Genomic DNA, 25291 nt, shown 5'->3' with positions numbered 1-25291 from the left:
TCCGTGTTTCTTATCATTTCTTGTTTGTAGATACAAGGCTCAGTTGGAAGTACTTTGTATATATTTCCCGAACCTTTTGTGATAAAATTTAAAAATATACCCGTGTGTGTTATAATAACGCTGTTAATTTTGGCCATTAATTTCTCATGAAATATCTATGAAATCAAAATTGTGTGAAACCACATCTAAGTATGAATTAATCGATGTAACTTTTATACCTGATATGTTTTTACTAGTTGGTTGGTCAAAATATTTAAAGTTTTACCAATGATAATCAAAATATGCCCTAGAAAAGTGAACCGAGGTAATAGTTAAGGAACAAGTGTGCAGTACTTATTATTTACATGGATAGAAGTTGCTATTAGTAAAACAAACTAACTCATGTGTGAAAGAAAACATAATTAATACTGCCCGAAGAGCTCGATCAGATGAACTGGCCTTCTTTATTCTGTTGGACAAACGAAAGCCGCCGTTGGATTCTAAAGGGTTTTTCTCACCTTAAAAGCTAGCTAATAAGGTGAGGGACTTTCTCACTTATATCCTAGGTCATTTACCCTTCCATAAACAATGTGGATATAGGTGGCCAAACGGGCCGCCCGGCACGGCACTAGCACGACACTATTAGGCACGGCACTATCTGGCACAACACTATTAAGCACGGCAGATCATCCGTGCCGTGCCCATTAGTGCAGCCGTGCCAGCACCTAGACACTAGCACGACACAAAGTACCAAAAACAGGGCCGTGCCGTGCCACAAGGCACGATAGTGCCAGTGCCGGCACTAGCACAAAATGGCTAACAGAAAATGGTACTCAAACTTATCAGAATTTCATGCACAACATCTATTTTCATAGGAAAAAAAGCTAAACAAGAGACACGCAAGATTTCAAAATACCAATTCATTAGGAGCTCAATGCAATGGCTGCCTTATTAAAAACCTATCAAGGTAAAACTCACCCTTGTGAGAAACCCTAGACAGGAAAAGAGTACAGCCAAGCTCCATTTAAGGGTTTTAGAGTTCATTGTCTTACTCTTACATCAAGAACTAGTCCAAGTCCACTAGTCCAGCTCCAGCAGGCCAGCAGACACATAATATTGCAGTCCCATTACATAAATGTTCATGAGTCAAAATAAAGTTCTTCAAATGCTTTTTCAAGCTCCTTGTCCTCCACATCCTGTTGCAGCCTTGCTTCAGCAGCCTCCCAATCCTTTATGCAGGTAAGCATCTCTACCATTTCAGGCTTCAGCTTCCTTCGGCGCTCCTCGATGATTTTACCAGTCATACTAAAAGTAGATTCTGAAGATATAGTAGATACAGGAACAATTAAGATATCTTTAGCCATGATTGAGATTACTGGATATGTAAGTTTGTGCTCATGCCACCAGTTCAAGATGTTAAAGTCATCAGTTAGATGATTGACAGTGTCACAGTCCAAGTAGGACATAAGTTCAGAAGCACTAGAAGCTGATGACCTTACCGCATGCAGCAAAGAAGTTGCAGATGCACCTCTAGACATGTTAAGATTACCAGGCAAGGTACCAGCATCAAAACCAACACCAGAACCACCATCATCATCATAAATTTCATCCCAAGCAGATCTTGACTTACCAGACAAGTCAGGAGGGTCAGGCCTCCTCAACCTAACAGCACCATATTTCTCATCATACTTATTGTACACATCAGTGAGTCTAGCTCTAGTGTCAAGCAAATAGGCAGAATAATCTGTACTGGTGAGACTACCTAACCTTCTAAGCACCCTAGTAAAACCTTTCATTTTAGCTCTAGGGTCCAAGATAAATGCAAAAGAATAAAGCAAAGGTATGTGCCTCCAGTACTTATTATACTTGTCAATCATAGGTTGAACCACAGATCTGATGTGCACATCATTAGCATAATTCTTTAGGTGTATAGCAATCTTAACAAGATAATGAATCATAAGTGGAGATGTAGGATAGTACACACCAGATAATGTAACTGTTGCATCATAAAAAAGCTCAAGAAATGATAGTACATTTTGTGCCACAGCCCAATGTTCATCAGTTAACGACAATGGCTCACCTACACCCCTAGGATACTGAGCCTGGATCCAAGTAGTGAAAGGGACCTTATGAGGAAACATATGCTTAAGCATTAGAAAGGTAGAATTCCACCTAACATCCATGTCAAGCTGAAACTTTCTAGGCCTAATACTAGTTGCAATGCAGTAACCCTTATATGCAGCAATTCTTTGATTAGATGAATTCATGAAAGATATTGCAGTTCTAAATGTTTCTATCAAAGGCTTAAGAGTAGTTAGGGCCTCCTTAATAATGAGATTGATAATATGACATACACAATGCTGATGCAAGAACATAGAATGAACTGCAGTAGATGATTCATTCTCTACCATATCTGGTTCATCAATAACCTCAAAACCAAGGTATTTAGACAAGACAGGTCTCAACTTCTGCATCGCTGCAGCATTAGATGATGCATTGTCTAAAGTAACAGCGAATACCTTTTCAGTCAAACCATAATCAGCAAGCACAGATGCAACACAGTCAGCAATGTTCTGTCCATTGTGGGACACATCAATAAGAACTAGGCCAAGCACCCTTTTCTCAATTTGCCAGTCAGAGTTTATATAGTGGGCAACAACAGAAATGTAATCCTCTTTGGCATTACCAGACCAAATGTCAGAGGTTAGACACACACAATTAACAGAAGTGCTGAAAGTATCAACAAGTTTAGCCTTGCAATCAGTAAAGTATTTCATTATGTCTCTAGTGGTGCTTTGCCTAGACAGTTTAGCATATTTAGGGTTATGAGCAGTTTTAATATACTCTTCAAAAGCATCAGATTCACCCATAGAGATAGGAACATCAATTCTAGCAATCAATCGAACTAGTGCAGTATGAGCAACAGAAGGACAATACTCCCAATTACGCATACTACCATCAGGATTAAAAGAGATTTGAGACTGAGACATGCGAGTCTTCTCAAGCCTCTTAGGGCACTTAGGAATATGTCGGGAAACCAGTGCCACCACTAGAGAGACCAGAGTACCCTTTTTGCAATGCAGGCACTTAGCTCCATACCTGACCTTCTTACCATTGACGGTCTTGAACAGCTTCTCGAAGTTATCCCAAATAGCAGAGGTACTCGAACGTGAGCGCTACCCGCTGTTCCCTTCTGTAGGTGCAAGTGGATCATCAACAGCGTCCACGTTGATGGGATCATCAACACTACGACCGAACAACTCGGCATGATCCTCACCCATGTCCTCGTCATCATCATCTCCAGCTAACCCGCACATCCGCCGCTCCTCGTTCATACCCACCGTCTCGTCGTCAGAGCTTGCCATCGTCACTCGCCAGTGACCTGGTTCCTCAACAGCTGCAAAACAAACAACATCGGGTCGCTGAGAAGTGAGAACCTAGAAATATCAGAGAGAAAAAATAATCCTAGATCTAGGGTTAGGGTAGTACTTGTACCTTTGCAGCCGGAGCACCAGGGTCGCCGGCAATGTCGACGAAGCACAGATCTAGCCCTCGGTTCCTCAATGGATCTCGTCTACATCTGCAGAAAGACATAGCAAGAGTGAGAGAGAGACAGAGCAGAAAGAGAGAGAGAGATACGAAGAGGTCTTACGCAAGATCCGGAGCACCAGAGTTGCCAAAGTCCAGCGACGTCGACAACGATGGAGATGACGAGGTGGATGACAAGGAGAGGAGGAGGCTACATCGTCGGTGCGAGATCGAGATGATGGGTCTAGATGGCCATGCCGTGTGCTAGTGCCGGCTCCCGGCGGCTCAAGGCCACCGGCAAGCGAGAGAGCAGCAAGAGGAGGAGAGAAGCGGTGGGACTCTGCGAGAGAAGAGGAGAGGCGACCGCGACTCGACGAGATCCGGCGATCCGCGCCACGAGAAGCTGCGAGAGAGAAGACGAGGGGCGGCGGCGCGGCGCGTCAGGTCGAGCGAGAAAGGCGAGGGCGGAGGGACTGAGATTTAGGGTTAGGGTTGGGGGTGGCCGGCCGTGCTGCGCGCCTATAAGGCTGTCCCCCAACGGTCAGATCCAACGGTCCTAAGCCGCGGGGAGGCCATCCAACGGCCGGAAGTCGTGCCGACATCGGGTCGCTATCGAACCGATGACGGGCCGGCCCACTAAGCGTGCCGTGCCCATGCTAGTGCCGCGGGCCGAGAATGTGGCCTAGGCATGGCACTGGCCAGGCACGGGGCACGGCACTGGCACTATGGGCTTCGTGCCGGGCCGTTTTAGTGCCGGGCTTTTTCGTGTCGGGCTAGTGCCGGCCCAACGTGTCTGGCCCATTTGGCCAACTATAAATGTGGGACTATTTAACCATCTCATCTTTTTGCTTTTGCTTATATTTATAAGTTAAAATTTGTTTTTTCAATTTTGAATTGTTTTGGATTTTTTTCGCTGAAGTTTATTTTCCAGCCTTTTCTTTTAGATCACTAAGAATATGTATATAAATGTTTTATTCATAAATTATTTTTTAAATATATTGTTTGACTTTTCATAGGAAAAAGTCAAACAAAATCATGACATACCGTGTCTGCACTAACTTAGAATGTACATATCATTTTTGTTATGGACAGCCCGATTTGAACCTTGCTAGTTGGAGTCACGCATAGGGTCTACAATCCTGGTAAAAACCGGGCGAATTTTGCTGGCGTGGAACATCATTTATTTTTGACTTGAAATTCGAAGCAATTCGCCAAACTCAAATTTGAATCAAGGAATAATGAAATAAAACATTTAAAAAATCCTCTAAACACTGTGCTACTTATAGAGCCTAATGGAATAAAATATTTTGAAAAAAATTAATATTCATCTTTCCATAACTACAGCACAGTTAATATTCTTCCTTATTGTAATACTTCTACTATTATGGATTCGTAGGATTCGTAAGTTTCTATTAGTGCATGTTCAATGGTAGAGTTTATTATGGGTTTTATCTTAAGCCACGTCAGTAGAAAAAACTTCTCGTACAAAGGACAGTCTCTCAAGCTGACTCTAAACTAATTAATTACTCGTTTGCATTTCATCTTGTCAGCGTCTCTAATTAAAGTCAGCACACGTACAAAGCATATTTTATGTTTGTCTCCTCGTTTTATGCGCCAAGAGTCGATGTTTTGCTGACTCCATGTAAAACAACTAATTTTCTCTTTCCTATCGTCTCTCTTATGTCAGCGAGCATATAGCGATAAAGACGGCAATTAGAGTCATTTGTACGTGCCCTTATTATGGTGATGGGCTTTAAAAGGTCGACTGTGTCCGAATATTGATGGATGCTATATCTGGCATATGTTTGGTGATTGATGTTTATTTCCTCCAGCCTAATATGTTGATGAATATATATTACATATTACGTCTATCTCAACGTGAGACTAAAATACAAGAAATGTGATGTTAATGTTTACAGGTTCTTCACATTGTATATATATATATTCCCAATTTTCCATTGCCCATTTCTCACCTGTCAATGTTTTACCTCGACTTTCCAATATCTTTTGTCCACTTTCCATTTTTAGCAAATAAGCAAGTATCACAAGTTTTTTGAAAAAAAAATACGTTGATTGATTTCTCGGTCAAGCCAATCAGAATTTCACTATGTTTGCAAATATATGCGTTTCTACTCGGAATTTCGATCTTTTGTTCGGAAGATCAATGAAACATGTTTTAAAGTTCTTACCTGGAGCTTTTGAATTCAAATTTTTGTTTTCCAATTTATCTGATTTTTAGCTATTTTTGCCTATTTTCGTGAAAACTGGTGGTACCGTCAGAGACCGGGATTTGTCATCCCATCGGAAACATAAACCTCGTCACGCATCCATAACTATTAGCACACATGCAATATGTTCCCAACGGGCAAGCTGGATCCTAGAGTTTTGGGGCTAAAGTTAGGGTTATCATTATTGAAAATGGAGAAAAGAAAGGAAAAAAAAGGTAAATATGATAACAGAATTATCATTATTAAAAATAGAAATTTATAACCGTGTCATTATATTTTTGTAAAGCTGGAGATATACCATTGATATCTCAATAACATGTGGGACACATGTGTGAATGACATGTGGGTCAGGATGACATATCTTCAATTTGACAAATTTATAATGACAACCTTGCAATTTTCCCTATTAAAAATGGAGAAGAGAAAGGAAACATAAAATGACAAAAAGGGGGGAAATATGAGAACAGGGTTATCGTTATTGAAAATGGAGAGAAAGGAAATGGAAAATGACGAGTACATGCTGATAGCGATGTTGAAGAAAATGCAAAGCTCTACATTCTACCAAGAGGATGTTGCCAAGGAAAATTTTGTAGTGGAAGAGAAAATGAGTTAGATCATAATACTAGGGTACATGAGGCTGTTTAGTACAAGATGTCACATATGTTGAGCTTGTTTGTAAGCAGTCAACTTTCAGTAATCTAGAGCATCGAAATAATCCTCCACTGAATACTATTCCTGAAGTATATTGGGCAACAGGTGATTCTGACGAAGCCAAATGATTTTTGATTCTTGTTATTTTGACACAAGCATATATCTTTGATATTGATAATAGTTATTTCTTTTGCGACTTGTACACATATATGCTGCCATATTTTATGATTTTATACGGAAACTAGCATATTAGTCGTGTATTGCAACTTGCAATAGAATTTTATTAAAGTAGAGTTAATAAAATAATTTAATATATAGGTCTCAATTATTTTTATTTTAAAAATAGGAGATGGTTGATAGTGGGGTAGGTGACAAATTCACTATTCCTTTTTATAGGAGCACAGATAATGACTTATCTTTTCCAATCCTGTTTAGAGTTCACTATAGACTCTTGTCTAATCCACGTTAGCAACAACAACATATTTTATAATAGTACGTAAAAAGGTAGAATAAAGGTAGAGTCATATATGGTTTCTTCATTAATATAATAAAATATTTTTTATTATGCTACTTTCCTTTCTATTCACCACTACACAACAAAATTTCCTTTAATAAATGCTAAGGGTTAGATTCTAAGCCGTTGTCATTGATGACAATGGCTTTTCTCTCTCCTTCTCTATTTTCTCCATATCACCAAATTTATTTTCCTGGCAGTTAAGAGAATTAGCTAATAAGCACATTATACATGCCCTAATAACTATATTTTTTAAAAAGTTACCATGATACAGCCACGCACACTTACACCACTATACACATTAGGGCTAGCAATTTCCCCTGTCAGCCGAGGACCTGCCCCGACAGGGCCGGGGTCGGGGGGAATTATTTCCCTGCAGGGGGAGCGGGGTCGGGGCCCTGAAAATTTTTGGGGCGGAGGCGGGGATTCGAGTTCACCCACGGGTTCCGAAGTCTATATAACCCCCTCCTAATAACATACTACAACAGACCCAATAGGCCCAACTTGTTCAATGTATATATACTGCATCTAAACCCTAATAATCCATCATTTCTATCCTCTCCCTCCAGCCAGCCGCCACCCTCATCAACCTCGCCGCCCGGCCGCCTCCGTCGCTGGCCCACGTCGCCCATCAGTCTCCCCATGCCGACCGCACGCCTCCCGCAGACGTCGTCCTCCGAACGCCTCCCGCAGATGGAGCCCAAAGGTTAGAGATAGGTTCGGTGTTTAACCGAGAGTCTGTGTAGATTAGTTAGGATTTATCTTGAAGTTTGTTTAGGATTATGTTGTTTAATTAGAGTCCGAATAATGTAAAGTTAGTTGGTAGCAGATTCTTATCCGGTTAGTTATCTCTCGGGGCTATAAATATAGGTGCCCGGGATCTTTGTAAGATATCTCTCGATCAATTTAACTTGGCGCATCGCCTCAAATCTTCGATTTGCTTGAGCTTTCGGCGCGGGGTTTGTTAGCTTCGCAATGTAAGTTCTAGCCCGTGAAAACTCGTCGATCAATTAAGGCAGAACTGTCTCGGTTGTATCCGATCTTCTGTTTAGTTGATCGGCAAGCTGAGTTCTATTATTGTTTTAATCTATTTTGGTTTAAGGTAATGGTAGTTCTCGATCAAGTCCTCGTAAGTTCTTCCGTCTAATCTGTTCGCGTGATTCTTGCTGATCTAATTATGTCTCGGTTCGGTCCGATCAATTAGGTTTGCTTGGTTCATGTTATCAGACTGGGGTGAGGGCTTGCGAGGGTTTACTGCTGGAGTTCTAGCAAGATTGGTTTATTAATCTTACTGGCCTTCATGTTTCTATCGTTATATTATGCTAAACTACGTACTGTCTCGGTTAGGTCTGATCTATGTGTGTTTGATATAATCTATCTATGGAAATATGTCTGATCGGCTGAGTTTAATAGATTAGTTGGTGAATTACGCTGCTGTGCTATCTTATTATTCATGTGCTATAATACTTATCTGATGTCATGTGTGGTTATACTGTCTCGATTAGGTTCGATCTTCTAGATCTGGTGTGGGCGTACATGTCATTGGTTGATATTATCTTATGCGAGTAATTAGTGTAGCATTCCAGTTTACTATATGAATTCTGTGCTTAGTCTTACATCTAGCGGATGATAAATGGTGGAGCAGTCCGATCGGCCGATTAATCTTAAGACTGTCTCGGTTGAGTCCGATCTTTTAAGATTAACTCGCTGGTTGGCTTATCTAGTATTTATCCTGCTTGTGACTTAGCCGATTAGGTATGTTTATAATTGACATCATAAAATTCCTGTAAAGTCGATCGTCTAGTCTATCAGCTATGGTCCTGGGACGGTATTGGCTATCCAGCCGATAGCGATTTCAGGGTTAATCGTTTTCCATGATTATCTTGTCAGTTACAGGATCAAACTGACTGGCACGCCTAATATTTCTAAGAATTAGGTCCTGCACTGGAATAGTCTAAGATTGATTTCCAGGCCTACGTGTGTGACCGTTGATTGTCATTTTCAGCGTCAACAGTTAACAACATTATTAATTATTGTATTACAATTTGATTTATTATTATAGTAACTTTAATTATGACTTATAATTTTACATATTTGAATAAAATATTTGAATAAGATGAATGGTTAACGTAGATACAAAAGTCAACGATGTCATATAAAACATGGAGGAAATATATTTTTGCTCATTTTACATCCCAAACTGTTGAAATGGTTCACATTACTCTCTAACGCTACTTCCGATTTAGTTCTCTCTATTAGTCATAATTTGCAGTCAAATTTTATTAGCATGATAGTGCATTACATCTTACGTCTCATCAATCTTTTAGAATGTTTTTAGCTATTTACATAGCACCTTATATTAATTTAACCATCAATATTTTAACGTTTAAGCAAATAGTCACAAAAAGTTTAAAATATTTTTTAAACTTTGATAATTATGTCATATATGGCTTACAAAAATTCATCTTAAAATACAATTTGTATTCACAAAAAGCAAAAAAAGAGAAATATTGTGAAGCAGTGAAGTAAACTACTCCCTTCAGTTTTTTTATACGACGTCGTTGACTTTTATGTTTACCAGTCATCTTACTTAAAAATTATATATAATTATTCTATTGTAATTTGATTTATTATTATAGGATTATTAAGTATGACCATGGTTTCCTTTAGCGCGGTAACCGCCGCGGTTACTGCGGTAACCGGCCTTACCGCGGAGGCGCGCTACGGTATGTACCGTGGTTTTGAGTTTAAATTTGAGAAGAATTTTAATTTTTTGAGAAAATTTAATGGAAATAATATATGTTATATAGGTTTATATATAGTATAGTTTTTTCAAAAGAAATTCATGATAAATGTGTATTTTTGGCGTAATTAAAAATCATAAGCAAAAATTTCGGAGACAAAAATTAAAAAATAGCCTATTGCGACTAATATTTCGTAAGAAGATGGTTAATAATATTTTATTGTTGTGTCATTATTAATTTGCACTAGATACACGTTATACATAATGTTAAAATACAAATATACAACGATGGATATACGAAAAATATGCATGGATGAAAATTATGTGTGCATGTTAGTACATATATAATAATTTTGTTCGTAATAATGGATAGTAGGTATATTTGTGACACAACAATTAAAATGAAGTTGTTGTTACTCGTTATTGATGTGAATTATTTGATGAAGGGTGATATGACGGTGTATGTTTGTATATTGCAATGTCAAAAATTTAGAAAATATCATATCAAAATTTTCTTATTTTTCCTATAACATGTCCTAAATGTCACAGATATAGTCACAAAATATTTTTCACATTTGTTTTGTATTTTTCAGATTTTTTAAATTTTTTTGCATTTGACATCTCGCAAATATTCTTGTTTTCAAATCTTCTTCTCCCGCGGTTTCCTCGCAGTAACCGCGGTTTCGCACGGTTTTGCATGGTTTCCGTCATTCTCATCCACTGTTTCGGCAAGTATTAGCCACGATTACCATGCGAAACCACGCAAAACCGTGCGAAACCATGCGGTAATTAACCTCGCGAAACCGCGCGGTAACCGCGCAAAACTGTGCGGTAACCATGAATATCGCACGGTTTTAAATTCAAAATTTAGATTTTCAAATTCATCACGGTTTTACGGCATCCGCGGTTACCGTGCTGTAACCACGCTAACGGTTACCGCGCTGTAACCACGCTAACGGTTACCGCGGTAGGGACGGTACAAACAGGAAGTGGAACCCTGAGTATGACATTTAATTTTGCATATTTGTATAAAAATTTTAAATAAGACAAAGCGTTCATCTAAAAGTTATCGGCGTTATTAAAAAATAGACGGAGTATTTTCAATAGCTTTGAAGGTAAAATGAGCCAAAAAGTAGTTTAAAAGATTAAGTATGACTTAGTTTGGGTTTTTTTTTCTTATTTAAAAGGCCCATACTGCTAACTGCCCTGGCCAATCGACTCGTCTTCTTCGGCCTGGACTCCGGTCTCCTCGCGAGTAGTTCGACCGCCCCGCCGCCTAAGCCGATCTCGATCTCGCCAGCAACGGCTCCGGCCGGCCGGCGACCCCCTTCTTCGTCTGCTCCATCACGGTCATGGACTTCCTGTGGTCGCTCATCGACTTCCTCCTCCCCAGCCCCTCGCCGCCCTTACGCCGTCTCCGCGTTGCCGGAGACGGTGTCCCACCTCGTGAGGATCGGCGGGTACTCGCGCGCCAAGAAGGTGCCCAACGGCAAGTTCGTCGAGGCCAGGAGGTTCACCGTCGGCGGCCGCACGTGGTTCATCCGGTTCTACCCCAACGGCCACGGCCCCGGCGAAGCCGGCGCCGTCTCCGTCTACGTCGGCATGGACTGCTGCGAGGACGCCAACGGCCCCACGGTCGTCGCCAACGTCCGGTTCAGCCTCCTGGACTGCGACGGGAAGCCGGTGCCGACGTTCGTCGAGGCCATGTCCGGCGTCGACTTCTCCGAGAACGACTTCGGGATGAAGATGAAGAGACGGGAGCTCGAGGCTTCGGGCCATCTGCGCGGCGACGGCTTCACCGTCCGGTGCGAACTCGCCTTCGTCAACTCCGGCGCAGGAGGCCACCTCAAGGAGGAGCGCGGCGTCAAGGTGCCGCCGTCCAACCTGCACCGCCACCTCGCCGATCTCCTCCGGCAGAAGCAAGGCGGCGACGTCTCCATCGTGGTCCAGGGGAAGACGTTCACGGCGCACGGGTGGATGCTCGCCGCGAGGTCACCGGTCATGGCCGCCGAGCTCTCGTCCCACCACGACGACGCCAATAACCACCCGCCGCCGACGACGCTGCTGCGCGTCGACGACGACATGGAGCCCGAGGTGTTCGGGGCGCTGCTCCACTTCATCTACACGGACACGCTGCCGCCGGACATGACGACGAAGGAGGCGGCGGCGGCGGCGATGGCGGCGAGGCTGCACGTGGCGGCGGGAAGGTACGGGATGGAGAGGCTGCAGCTGATGTGCGAGGACGCGCTGTGCCGGAGCGTGAGCGTCGACACGGTGGCCTCCGCCGTCGTGTTCGCGGAGAACCATGGCTGCCGCGTGCTCAAGCGCGCGTGCCTCGACTTACTCTCGTGCAGGCGGAAGCTCAGGCATCTCACCAACCTGGACGACCAGTTCCGTCTGCTCACGAGCTGCCATCCTGTCGTCAAGGAACTCTTTCTGCAGATCTGGACGACCAGTTATCAGTTGTTTTGGTTTCTCTAGTTCATCTTTAAACCAATGTGTATATGTGTCTTAGATTATGAAATTGGGGTAGTAGTAATCATCCATGCATCCATTGTAATGGAAACCTACCGGCATAATCCCTTTAGGTTTTTTATTTGATGTTGTTGACTTTTAAATCTAATCATTCATCTTATTTAAATTTTTTATACAAATATATAAAATTATAAGTCATTCGTACGGTTCCATTAACAGATGAGACTGTCTATGTGACAGTCTGCTGAAAAAAATTGCAATATCAGCAGGATTTTTGACGGTACGATCAAAAATGTTGCAGGCATGTGTACCGTCCAAAAAAACCCGCGCACAAAACATTTTTTTTTGTGTGTCATTCAGCATTTTGTACGTGAACCGAAAAAAAGGTAGCCCACTAAAGTTGGTCTTGGGCTTTTAAAATACTTGAATAATCAAGTGGTTTTGCCACTTAAGCGAGTTTTTTCTATTTATATATGTTCTATTTAAATTTTAAAATTTTGTTTCAAAATTTACAAATCTATACCCCCAATGCCTCCGGGAGGTTTTTTTCCCAAGAGTTTTTTTTCCAGACTCTTCTAGTAGGCGTTTTTTTACTACGTGGCAACATAAGTTGGAACCCGTGGGCAGCAGGCCAACAGAGGCAAACGCTCCTCTTGTGCACTTACTCATAGTGGGCAACTAGGGGGTTGTCTGCAAAAGTCCAAGCAAGGTCACGCGCCGGAGAAGGGAGCCTACCAAGTGGTCTCCTTGCCGCCCATTGCCATGACATTTTTTCTTCCATAGGGCCGCTAGAAAAATTGTCAACCCATTCGTGGGAAGGGAGGGTCCTTAGCAATTTGAGAAATTATACTATAAACTAATGTGTTTCACATAATTCCATGATTTTTCACTAAGTTTGTTCGGTTCTATAATACGATTTACCATCACCATCTGGTTATGCTCCATTGTATTGTGTAATTTATATTTAGTAACAAAAATACTTCTAAGATGAAAACTTCTAAAAACTGGTCATAAACTCTAAACTGTCATATTGTAAACATCCAAAAATTACCCAAAAAATTTAAAATATGATACTTCAGAGTTTTTTTTCAAATTTTGGATGTTTTTATCTCATGGGTATTTTGGTCATTAGAATAAAATTTTAGGAATTATCTTGGACCCATTGCCAACCTTTTAGATTCTATATGCAGTTCATGCATTTAGAAAAATACTTACTCTAAGTTGTGGGGTTTGTATCTTGATGGAAGAGAGAAACACAATGCATTGATTGTATGATGTTCTACTAACGTTAACAAGGTAACAAGATAGTTGAAAGCAGGGTTCATAAAATCATGATTACTACTGTAGTGTCTAAGGCATGGTAGTAACCGGCGGTTTTATTTGGATAAAAATTATCCAAATTCCAAAAGTCGGTTAACAAGTAGGGGTTTTGACTTCAAACCACATGGATACTACGATAAAACCACGACAAAACCGTCCCTGTTGTGGCTTACCACGGTTTAACTAGGGGAGGTTTTTGGTTCAATTGCCTGATTAACATAGAGTACCACGTGGAGTCCAAAAGAATGAATTTAAATGTTTGTTGTGTGAATTTGAAACGGTTTTGACGATGCCACACGGTTATCGCCCTACCGCTAGGTGGTGGCTTTGGCTTCACAGTTGATTTTGCAAAATCCTAGTTGATAGTTCAAATCAATTTTGCAGACTAAACTAAGAAAAACTCGTTATTGTCAAATGTAACAAAACATGATAGAGAATTTAGTGAATTTAATGATAGAAGCAGGCATGAGTCTTTTAGTAATAACAAAACTATGTACTGTTAAGACAACTGACTACTAATAAATCCAAGAATTAGCAAACCAAATACAAAACAAAGAATACACAACAAATCAGTATTAGCTAACAAAACATACAAAATTTTCCTTAGTTTTTTGTTGATAAGGGAACAAAACTTACAAAACATAACTTATTTTCTTATACTTACAAAACTCACAAAACTAGGTGCTTCTAGTAAATGTTGAAATGATTGCTATGATAAGAGTATATAAATGTGGAAACTTAAAGATAGAAATACGAAAAAGGTACAAAACAAAATACGTTTGCAACACTAATTTATTTAGCATTTAAATGAATAGTTTAGAAAAGATAACAGTTACATACAACAACAGATTACTAAGTAAATTATCTGATCTCGTATTAAGTGAAGGGACTTTTTCTCTTTCTGGAAGGCCGTGGAGCATGAATCTTGGAGAGACAATCCAATGGCAAGAAAAAACGGCTAACACAGCCTGCTATCGTATAGCAATTTCCTTAATAATTATATAATTTTTGAATAGGATAAATGATTAAATCAAAGATAGTCCCAAAAATCAATGGCGTCAAATTAAAATAAAATATAGGATACAAGTTTTGGAGAGGAAAAGAAATATTGCTGGTTGACTCGTAAACTACGGTCGTTTGTCGTTTATGCCCCTATTGCCCAAGGTTAGGAAGGGTTTTTTTAGGGTTTTCATGTGGTTTTTTCAGGGGTGAGTGAGCTTAATGAATGGACATTTTTATACGGGGTGGGTTATTTGCTGTATTTGGCAAAAGGAAGGGGTTGGATGGATAAAACTCTTTTTAGATGTTTTTATTTTGGTATTGTACCCTAACTTGATTGTAGAGGTCGTATGACTGATGGTATGTTTTTGTTCAATATTAGTCTATCCTATAGTATACCAACTCAGTTTACTCATTTACTCATTGGACAAATCCAACGGACAGAATCATCTGTATTCGTGGAACGGCTCAGATCTATTCCCCATCCTCCCACCTATTCTCCGCATGCACCTCCTCCATCTTCGCCTCCGTGACCGCGTACGTCGCTATTCACCATTCCCCCTCGGTCGCCGCGTCCGTCGGGCCGCCACCCCGCCTCGGCCGCCGCCGACCAGCCTCCGTCGCCTCCTCGGCCGCCCACGCCGGAGGACGCGTACGCCGCCTCCTCGATCGCCCACGCCGGAGGACGCGTAGGCCGCCGCCTACGCCATCCCGCCTCGGCCGCCGCCAACCAGCCTCTCCGTCGCCCACGCCGGACGCCGCGTATGCCGCCGCCTCGGACATCTCCTTCGCCCACGCCGAAGCCGCCGTCTCGGCCCCCACCAGACGTCCCCGCGTCGTTCGCCGCCTCCGTCGCCCACACCGACACCGCCAGTAGCGCACGTCCCCCGCGACGCCTCCGCCTCTCTGCGACCGACGCTGCCTTCCCTCCACCGCGCCGCACGCTCCTCGGATCTCCACCGCCGCCGACCCTCCACCACGCCGCCTCCGCTCCTCACCTCCACCGAGCCGCCGCACATCTAACGCATGTACACCGCACCGCCGCACCTCCACCACGCCACCTCGGCAGCTGCCTCCGTCCCCACCTAAATAACCGCCTCCATCCCTGCCTCCGTCGCCTCCTCGGCCGCCGCGAAGAAGCAGGTGGCGCAGTAGGAGATGGAGCGCTCCAAGTTCCTCCTCGCGCGCGTGCGGAGTAGGAGAGGCATGCCGCGACCCCCATCTCCTCGCGGGTTCTCCCTGCCCATGCTGCCTGCACTGATCTCCATCCACAAGCAGCGTGCCGACGTCTTGGTGCTTCCGCCGCATCCTCTCGCAGATACCGCACACCTCTCTTTCTCATCCTTCTCTAATCTCTGCGCACACCCTTATCTGTCTGCCTCAACCTCATGCTTTCTCTTCTAGATATGGAAGTTTTCCTCTTCTCATTAATTAACCTCAGTACTAATTACAGTCTGTTCTCACGAAAAATTGATCTTCATCTGAAGCCCCATACACGTATGCGACCATGTCTGATGCTAGCTGCACGCCTGTGATACTGATACCTCCGCGCACTGCGTTTTGTGTAGTTCCATTCCTGGTTCAGTAGGTCTCCACGAGAATTGCTGCATTCTATTTCGTTTTCTTCAAGCAGCGAGTTGTGAGCTGATAGATGATTACATCTCATTTGCTTGTTTCCTTTCATGATATCACGTCGTATATGCCGTAAACATGGGTGCTAAAAACTAACTAAAAACTTAGTAAAGAAGTAAATTGGATTCGCACATATATGTATTCTTACCGGAATACAAAACTCTTTCTACACTTTCAATGTGAAATTATGCTATTCTTCTTGAAGATAAATATCAAATAGTAACCACATTTTCTTTCTTTTATTTTTTTCATATACTCTTTGGTGATATATTTGCAGCAAATAATGCCTCATTTTTAAGACTAGACTTTAGAGGGACTAAAATGTGGGAGGTTTTTACCTGTGTGCCATTAAAAAAGATGGTAACGGCCTCTATGCACTAAAAAGTTCGGTCCTCCCTCTATGCCATCGTTGAACTTTATCGCGCCCTCCATACCATTCCGTCCGGTTTTGGTGCTAACAGTGGGTAACGACTGGTTAAAATGACGCAGTTGTCCTTAGAGTTTAGATGCAATATTGATAAGTTGGTTTTCCTCTATGCCATTCGGAGGGAATATACGTACCTGTGTTTTTGGCGCCAAAAGGCATGGGTGTTTGGCTCCAGAAGGCCTTAGCCCTTCTCCACTATATATTTGTTCCACTCCATCTCTATCTCATTCACCTCTCTTCCTCTCACCTCTATTATTTTTCATTCACGTCTCTTCTTCTCACCTCTCTTCTTCTCACCTCTCTTCTCCTCTCTTCTTCTCCAGCCATGTCCGAATCATCCAGCAGCTACGGTGGTAGGGTGAAGCGGGTGCTTTGCCCCAATTGCCATGTGGTTGCAAACCGGTTCATGTCCACAACAGAAAAGAACTACAACCGTGTCTTCCACAAGTGCCCCCATTTTGCAGTTTGTCTTTTATTCTCTACTGGCATCTTGTTTTTGGTTTTTTTTGTTTGGTCACAATGTGTTGTTGGTTTGGTTTTCAGATTGGAGGCTGTCAGTATTTTCAGTGGGAGGATGAAATGGTGGAGCAGTGCAGACACAAACCCCTGCTGCTATTCGTGCTATTCCCATACAGACAGTGGCACCAGCAATTGGTTTGTCTACTGCACCTCCAGTGGCTATCGTGCATGAAGGTTCTCAGGCTGCTGGACTTGTAGGCAATGCACAAGTGGACAATAGGGTGATGCAACAACTTAAGTGGCTTGAAAAGATGGTCTATATCTGTATTTTCCTTAGTATGTATGCTATTTTCAAGAAGTAGGTGGCTGACTAGTATGGATAAATGGATGTATGCATGAATGAATGTTCAGTTGCAAGAATAAATGGATGGATGAATAAAAGGAAGAATGAATGAGCAATGATAGTTTAATTGTCCAAAATGCAAAAAATAGCATACATATCAGCAGCATACATAGCTGTTTCATCACATGACAGCACGAACCAAATGTCAGCAACAAATATAACTTAGCAACTAATTTACTAGTTTGCATTTGTACAGCCCAAAAGAACCACATGGCACATTGTATTTTCACCATCAAAAGACAAGAACAGATGCCACAGACCAAAAGAAGAAGCACCTTTCACTGCATCTGGAGTTTTTTGCTCCTGGTGTTTCTAGCAGGGTGTCTGGGCTTGATGTAGTGGCTGCAACTTGAGTTTTTCTTGGGGTTAGTTTCTTTTTGGTGCACAGCTTTTTCGTTGGTGAAATCTGTGGCGGCACAACCTGCAGTGGCTGGGTATCTTGTTGAATTGTGTCATCTGGGCAAGGTATGACAGATTGAAGTGGCACTGGATCGTTGGAACCAGTTGCAGACCGTGTGCTAAAACAAAAACAGGTTGCATTAGGTTGCATGGATGGTTAAAATGTTTTGATGATTATAACAGTTGTGGCAAATAACACAAACCTGTTAGACACACTGTTGCTCACACTAGCAGGTTCTGATGTTGTAGTAGCAATAATGGCAGATGATCCCTTTTTCTTCTTATTGGCACCAGATGAAGAATGTCTTTTCCTTTTTTTGTGGGTTGCATTGGCCACTGCTTCATTGGCTGGGAATACCATGTGGGAGGGATTAGCCAACACTATACTGGTCTCTGTGTTACATGGAATAGCTTTCTTCAACCTCTTCTTTGGTAGACCCCTGCAGAGCAAAAGTGTTTTAGTACAGAAAGTTATGTTGATGCAAACAAAGATATGAAGATACATAGTATACCTTTCTGCCTCCATTGCAGCTATATCTTCTGGGTTGCCATTCTTACATGTGTACCAGTGATGACCTAACTAATGGCAGATTGGGCACTCATGTTTTTTTGATGATTTTTTCTGGCTCCTGCTTCCTCCCTCAAGTGCTGACTTCATCCTGTTCTTGTGCCTACCTCCAGCTGTGGACTTAAGCAAGGGTGGGTGCAAGAAGAACCCATTACTACCTTTGGGCCATATGCTCTTTGTCTGGTATGCAAGGGATGGAACCCTCATATGCAACTCCGAATTTATTGACAGAGAAGTAGTCATCCACATGGTCCTCTAGCTTCTCACCAGGAATGGATGTAATGTAGGCTATTGCATGCTTGCATGGGATGCCTGAACCCTGCCAAACCCTACAAGAACAGGTTCTATCTTTAAGACTGACCACAAACCTGAACCCAGAGCCATTAGTGCCTTTTGCACATAGTTCTGCCACACCTTCTGGAGAGGCTGTTATCACCTCAATATCCAGGTTGTAGCTCTCTTCTTTAAGCCTCTGCAGGATGTGAGGTAGAATTTTCCCACTAAACTTCTTGGCTACCTTCTTCCTTTGGTTCCATTTGATCAAAATTTTCTGCCTGATAGTATCAAGCAAATCATCCAAGTGTTTTCCCTTCTCTAGCTTGATCCAGTTATTGAATGACTCAGCTAGATTATTGGTGACATAATCTACCTTTGATGCAGTCCTGTACTGGCTCCTGGTCCACAACTTCTTGTGAGTTTCTTGCAAATATTTTATTGCCTCTGGTTTGGCTGCAGCCATTGCTTGATAGTGTTGCTCAAACATATATGGGCTCCATGAATATGAACAAGCCCATAAATGATCATCAAATACTTTCCCACTATACCTCTTCTTGAAATTCTGAACTAGGTGGTACATACATTCCCTATGTTCAGCATTTGGAAAAACTTCACTAACCCCCTTTATGACAGCCTGCCACAATCAGTGCTAAATGTCAGGCCTTCTGGGGTACCTATTGCTTCCCTCAATTTCTCCATAAACCAGATCCAATTATCATTGGTCTCTGACTCTATCACTCCAACAGCTACTGGATACATCCAGTTGTGCCCATCTACTGCGCAAGCTATGCACAACTGTCCCCTAAACCTTCCAGTCAAAAATGTACTATCTACTGCAAGATATGGCCTACAACCTCTAAGAAATCCATCAACGCATGCTTTTAGTGCAAAGAATAGCCTACAAAATCTGATCTTCTTGTTTATGGTGTGATGATCAATAACAAGAAATGATCCAGGACTAGATTCTTCTAACTGAGCCTTAAGTCTATATAGGTTATTGAAACTCTTGTCCCAGGGCCCATAAATTTTATCCATGGCAAGATATTTACCTTTATACACTCTCTTATAGGGCACCAGGATTTTATGGTGTTCCTTCAACCTTCTCTGCAATTCTGTTGGCCCAATATTTCCATCTTCCTTCAACCAATCGATGACCTGACTGCACACCCAGAATTGAGTGACCCCAACACATATTCCTTGTCTCCTAGTGCTCTGGCATGTGTGAGGGTAAGGGACTTTTTTCACCTGCAAACCAGATAACCAATTGAGAGGTTAGGACACAAATCTGAATGAAAACTTCTAACAATCAAAACAATGCAACACAACACCTGTATAATGCTTCCATCCTTTCCAGTTGAGGCATGAAGTCTCCACTTGCAGCCATCACTGTTTTGTGCGCAGTTCACCCTGTATCTCCCTGTATCACTCTTCTCAATGTCATAGTTGTACTCATGTTTGACAGCATGGCTAGCTAAAGCAATCTTAAAAGCATCCATATCTGAATAAATTGTTCCTACAGACATAGAGGGGTCCTTCTTATCATAAAAGGCATCAGGCATATTTTCTAGCTCCCTGTCTTTAATTTCATCATCTATGTCTTCTACCTCATCATCAGATGATTCAAAGTCAGATTCAGACTCATTGCATTCATCATCCCCAGAACTATCAACTCCCATTTCTGCAGTGCCACCTTGGTTCACATGATTAGGAAGAGTAGAGGGACAGCTGAGACCCATATCAATATACAACCCTTCATCATCAACACCCACATGCTCATTCATTGGATTTGGGTTACATAGGTATTCAGTTTCAGAACATTGTCTCTTTGTGGCATTGGTTGGTTCAGCAGATTGATTGAGTGAGCCACTGGTTGGTTCAGCTAAGCTTGGGCATGCAATAGAAGGGGTGAATGGGGGTTCAAAGCTTGGCCTACAATAATCCCAATCAGGAAGCACAGGGGGCTCACTACTTGCGCTATGATAAGCAACAGACAACAAACATGTTCTTACAGCCCTATGTTTTGCAAACATTTCAACCAACTCTTGGTCATTGCGAACTGGGATGTGACATTTAGTCTCAGTGCAGAAAAAGAACAAGCTGATTTTATCACCGTATTCATGAGGATACTTCTCAACCAAATCAGCAACCAGGTCCCTGAATTGAGTGCGGTCTGCATCCACCACTTGATTCAACGAAAACCACCGTGCACGACAATTGGGAGCAACAATCCGAATTTCTAGGTTAAAGCTACTGTCCGGGTCCATCATTAAACCCTAACACGGATCGATAGCGCTGGGCCTAAACATGAATGCATCCTGGGAGGCAATCACTAGGTAAGCAAAATCAACGGGGGAAGCAAGGGACTCACCCATCCAAAAACCAATCCGGGCGCACGCCGGCGCCCTTCCACGCCATGGCTGCTCCTCCCCCTTCCACTCGCCGCACGTTCCCCCACGTTTCTCTCGCCGCACGGTCAGATCCACGCACGCATGCTCGCCGAAGCCCCTAGATCCACCGCCGCCACTGCTAGGGGTCGCCGTTCGCTAGGGATTCGCCGTCGCCAAGTGCGGGGAATCGAGTGAGGAGAGAGAGACAAGGTAAAGCATCGGTCAAGGAGGCCCACTATGCCAGCGACTGCGAGGGCAAGATGGACATTTTCTTAGGTCGGCCCCACATGTCGGAGATGTCAAATGCTGAAACCCTACCGAAACACGGACGGAATGATATGGAGGGCACGATAAAGTTTGACGATAGCATAGAGGGAGGACCGAACTTTTTAGTGGTACAAAGGCCGACACCATCTTTTTTAATGGCACACAGGTAAAAACCTCAAAATGTGGACGATATTTTTTAATTTCTTTTTTCGTCCAGGTTTTAGGTCAAATTTCCCAATATTTGCTAATCGTGGTCAAAGACTAGATATTCTCTGCCTTGTTAGTGGTGTTGTTGTAGCTATTTTTGCCAAGTAATTTGAAACAAAGGGAGTAATTTATTTTTATATTCTGTAGCTATATGTAGTTTCACATTTAGTTTAACATAGAGGATAACTTTGTTTATAAATATGTAGTCATAGGATTATTGTTCAATTTTACTAAATTTTTGTTTTGGAGATGTGGGTTACATTAGCCTCAATTGTTTCCACTGCCCTTAATTTTCAGTAGTTCTAATTGGTTACTAAAGTTCCTCCAACATATTTCGTATATCCAGTACTAATTTACCTTCATTATTTTGTACCCTACTGTAACTGCTGAATTTCTCAATGTAGTTTTATGAATTCATGTACCACTGTCATTGGAATATTAGTGTAGATTTGTAGTCCTGTTTTTTAATGGTTGCATCGTGTAGAGAGGGTCATGATCTAGGTATGTGCAATTTATCGTATATAAGACGTATGGATGGTCTATATCTAATTATCCTCTACACATGGTAAGGAAAATTTGTTTACAATCTGCTTTTATCCCTGCTTGAAATTTATAGTCTAAATCTTCTTTTATATTTTCTCGTAAGTAGCATGTCAACACGGCAAACCAAATTTTGTTTTTTCCAATCTATGCTACAGTGTTACAAATTTCAACACGCAGTACGAAACTAATAAATGATGGAAATAGAAGTGGAACAGGCCAACTAAAAAAATAGTGGGATCCCCCCGACTCGGAGTACTATTTTGCGGTTAAAGCTTGCAGAGGAATAAAAGAATGGATAGCGATTTCCTGTGTTTCATGATATCTTATTCCACCTGAATATTACCTAGGGTTAATTACCTTAATTACTGAACCACACTATGTCATTGAAGGATCTTATTCATATCTTCATTATATTTCCTGTGGTTAACTTTCCTGGTATATTGAATAGCTTGCTCATTCCTTAATTATTGAACAGCTTGCTCATTCCTTATCTTTTTAGTGATATCAAGGAATGATCTTTTTTTTCTTTTGATAAATAGCAAGCCTGCAAAAAAAAATTTAATGTGTTAATTTGTTCCCGATGCAGTAGTTGTGTGCCTGTGTAAAATAGTGTTATGCATGTTTACTTTGCAATGTGCATTAACTTTATGATTTATCAACACGAAGGGGTTGTTTGATTTTAACTCGTAAAATCAAACTTTTTTTAGATTATGACCGTTCAGGCTACAACTAATACTGATAACAATTAGCAAATTGTGTTCACTTGTATTTTTTTCCCAATGCACTGACATATAATTAACAGGTTATTTCAGGTTTTCTACTCGCCCAAGAATGCTTGCCGACTGTCGCTCTCTCTTCCATCTCTGTCTCTATGACACTGAGACAGACACTAAGTTTGTCCTCCACTGTCAGTCAACCCTAAGCTCTGCTCTTAGATATATTTTAACTCAGTATCTTTAGTGCAGCTTGCCATATTCATGGACATGAGCCATGATGTTAGTAGGCTACAATATATGCATTAGGAAGTATGTGCCATGTGAACTTTTGGTTTGTAAATGTCCTATAAATTCATATGTTATGAATTGTCGTAGAGATGTTTGGAATGGTGCAATGAAATGACTGATAGTGAATGATATAACATATTCATAATTGATTTGCATTACTAAAAATCACCGTAGTGTTAGCACGGGCATATAACTAGTCTCACTTGAGTTTTGATGTGCTGCAGCCATCATATATAAATAAACTCACATGTAATTGTAATTGTAATGGTCGTTAGAGCACATTTACAATATAATATAACAATCAAACAGTTATTACTCGTACATGTGATAATATTCATAACTATTACTTGTCACATGTGATACAGCAGCTCGTCAATTGGCTTTAAGCTTGCCAATGGGCTCACATCCAGTCCAAAACCAATCCAAACCACCATCTCACACAACAGCCAACCAAACCAAACCCACTCCACTTCTCCTCCTCGACCTACCAATCCAGACCAACCCACCTTGCTTTTCAATCCAATCCATTGGGTACAATCCATTCCATCGGAATGGATCGGGACATTTCAGTCCATCGGACTAGACTAAATTCCTATGGGCACACGAAACAGAATGGCCCGTCAGGTAGTGCTAATTTGCTTATCACTTCTCTTTTTCTATCACAGAGTAAGAGTTGATCACCACTCAATCCGACGAGCATGCAACAAAAAAGTTCCCATCAACTTATTTACAAGATAAGTACAACATCATGCCATAATCTATTCCATGGTTTCAGTTTCAGTTACTCGTCCATAACCACCAAACAGATAACACGGTTAGACTACTACCAAGTTGTACATAAGTACCACTGCTAACCAATGGTTCAGTTTTAGTTAACATCAGTTTCAGTTTGTTGGATTCATCTAACTGCTAGTCCTGTGGTCTCATTCTTCTCTAGAGTTACCAAGAAAACAACATGAACCTAATGTTATAGTTGAACAGCTTCTCAATGAGGTCAACATGGGTCATCAACATTCTCCGGTAGTAGTAGGGACTAAGACCGAAGCATCCATAGCATCCCTGAAAAAGGGGTATAATTGAACATTATATCACTTTTATTAACAATTAACACGATGATTCACTTCTGTTACCAAAAGAAAGTGTACTGAATAAATGCATGCATGCAAACTGAGCAACTAATTGTTGATCGATGAAATTGTGAACATGGATCATGGATGAAATCACCCAAAAGAAAACAAATGCCAATATGAAAAATTGAAAGAACATTATGCTGGTGTGGTAGCTTTGCTACATAAAGTTTTAACTTTCTATAGGACATGGGAATAACATATTTAAGTACAGATGCTCAAAATTAAGTTTTGAAGCATATTAAACTAAAACAAGCTACTAAATCATAATCATGCTATAGAAAAAAGTATATGATAAAGTTGTGGGCCAAATTTATAGCCATAGGCCCAAAACAGAGCAAGGCAAGCACTGCAACAGCGATAGTTTACTCCTGGGAGACTTAGATAATACTGCAACATATCAACAACTGCCACTGTACAGATTAATTAAGGCAAGTGTTGCAAAGCTAATTAAAGCATAAGTTTGTCAAGGAAGTAGACAGTCACCTTCTCTATCCTTCAGGACCTAGAACTGGTTCTCTATCCTTAATTAACCAATCTTTTGCACAAATTAGAGCCTCAAGCATTTCTGGTGTTAATGAACTTCATGTGTCACCAAGTGTCCTGCCTCCACAACTAAATGTTGATTCTGAAGACACTGTACTAAGTGGTATCGTGAGAAACTCTCTAGCCAGGGTTGACAATACCGGAAATTTTAGAGCATGTCTCTTCCACCAATCCAAAACATCGAAATTCTTGCTGTCCACCTCAGCTTCTTCTTCTAAATATGTGTCAAGTTCTGATTTTGTTCTCTGTGCAGTCCTTCTTCGTGACTTATACAAAGCAAACTCTTCTTCAAGTTTTTTTTGCCCAAGAACAGGTGATCCAACACTTCTACTACCTTCATAAGAATGTGAAAGCATGTGTTCATCATTTACCCTTAGAAGTCCTTTATATTTTCCATAATAATCTTTTAGCCATTCTTCATCATAGGACACATTTTCGATAACCTCTGACATACAATTATATGTCTTCTCATAAAAGAAATTTAAGTAGTCCCCTTTTCTTCTTGGATCTAATATTGTTGCAATAACAAGTGCAAGGTTAAACCCATTATCCCAATACTTAGCAAACTTTGAGAGCATAGCGGCCATCAAGGACTTTAAAATATCAGTA

The 25291-nt window shown here is 41.5% G+C and overlaps 2 protein-coding genes across 5 annotated transcripts; one reads left to right on the top strand and one right to left on the bottom strand.

Moving 5' to 3' along the window:
* Positions 1-7542: 7542 nt before the first annotated feature.
* On the top strand, positions 7543-12124 carry LOC102717017 (BTB/POZ and MATH domain-containing protein 1-like). Its single transcript, XM_040528529.1, has 2 exons — positions 7543-7606; positions 11037-12124. Exons 1-2 carry the CDS (start codon positions 7543-7545, stop codon positions 12122-12124), a joined length of 1152 nt encoding a protein of 383 aa, XP_040384463.1.
* Positions 12125-17391: 5267 nt separating this feature from the next.
* LOC102713218 lies at positions 17392-21165 on the bottom strand. 4 transcript variants are annotated; one of them, XM_006662800.2, is made up of 6 exons: positions 20970-21165; positions 19930-20874; positions 19651-19846; positions 18270-19235; positions 17961-18197; positions 17392-17876 (listed from the first exon to the last, which is right to left on the bottom strand). In XM_006662800.2, the coding sequence occupies exons 2-4, from the start codon at positions 20866-20868 to the stop codon at positions 19216-19218; spliced, it is 1155 nt and encodes a 384-aa protein (XP_006662863.2). In that variant the 5' UTR covers positions 20869-20874; positions 20970-21165; the 3' UTR covers positions 17392-17876; positions 17961-18197; positions 18270-19215. The 4 variants fall into 4 exon arrangements, 3 of the variants coding, with proteins under 3 accessions (XP_006662863.2, XP_015698107.1, XP_040384758.1); XR_005812750.1 differs by having other exon boundaries at positions 18270-19846; positions 19930-20018; XM_015842621.1 differs by having other exon boundaries at positions 18270-19846; positions 19930-20771.
* Between the last annotated feature and the right edge of the window lie 4126 nt (positions 21166-25291).

Source organism: Oryza brachyantha, chromosome 11 (genome assembly GCF_000231095.2).
Source record: "Oryza brachyantha chromosome 11, ObraRS2, whole genome shotgun sequence".
NCBI lineage: Eukaryota > Viridiplantae > Streptophyta > Magnoliopsida > Poales > Poaceae > Oryza > Oryza brachyantha.
This window is presented reverse-complemented; position numbering and strand designations above follow the sequence as displayed.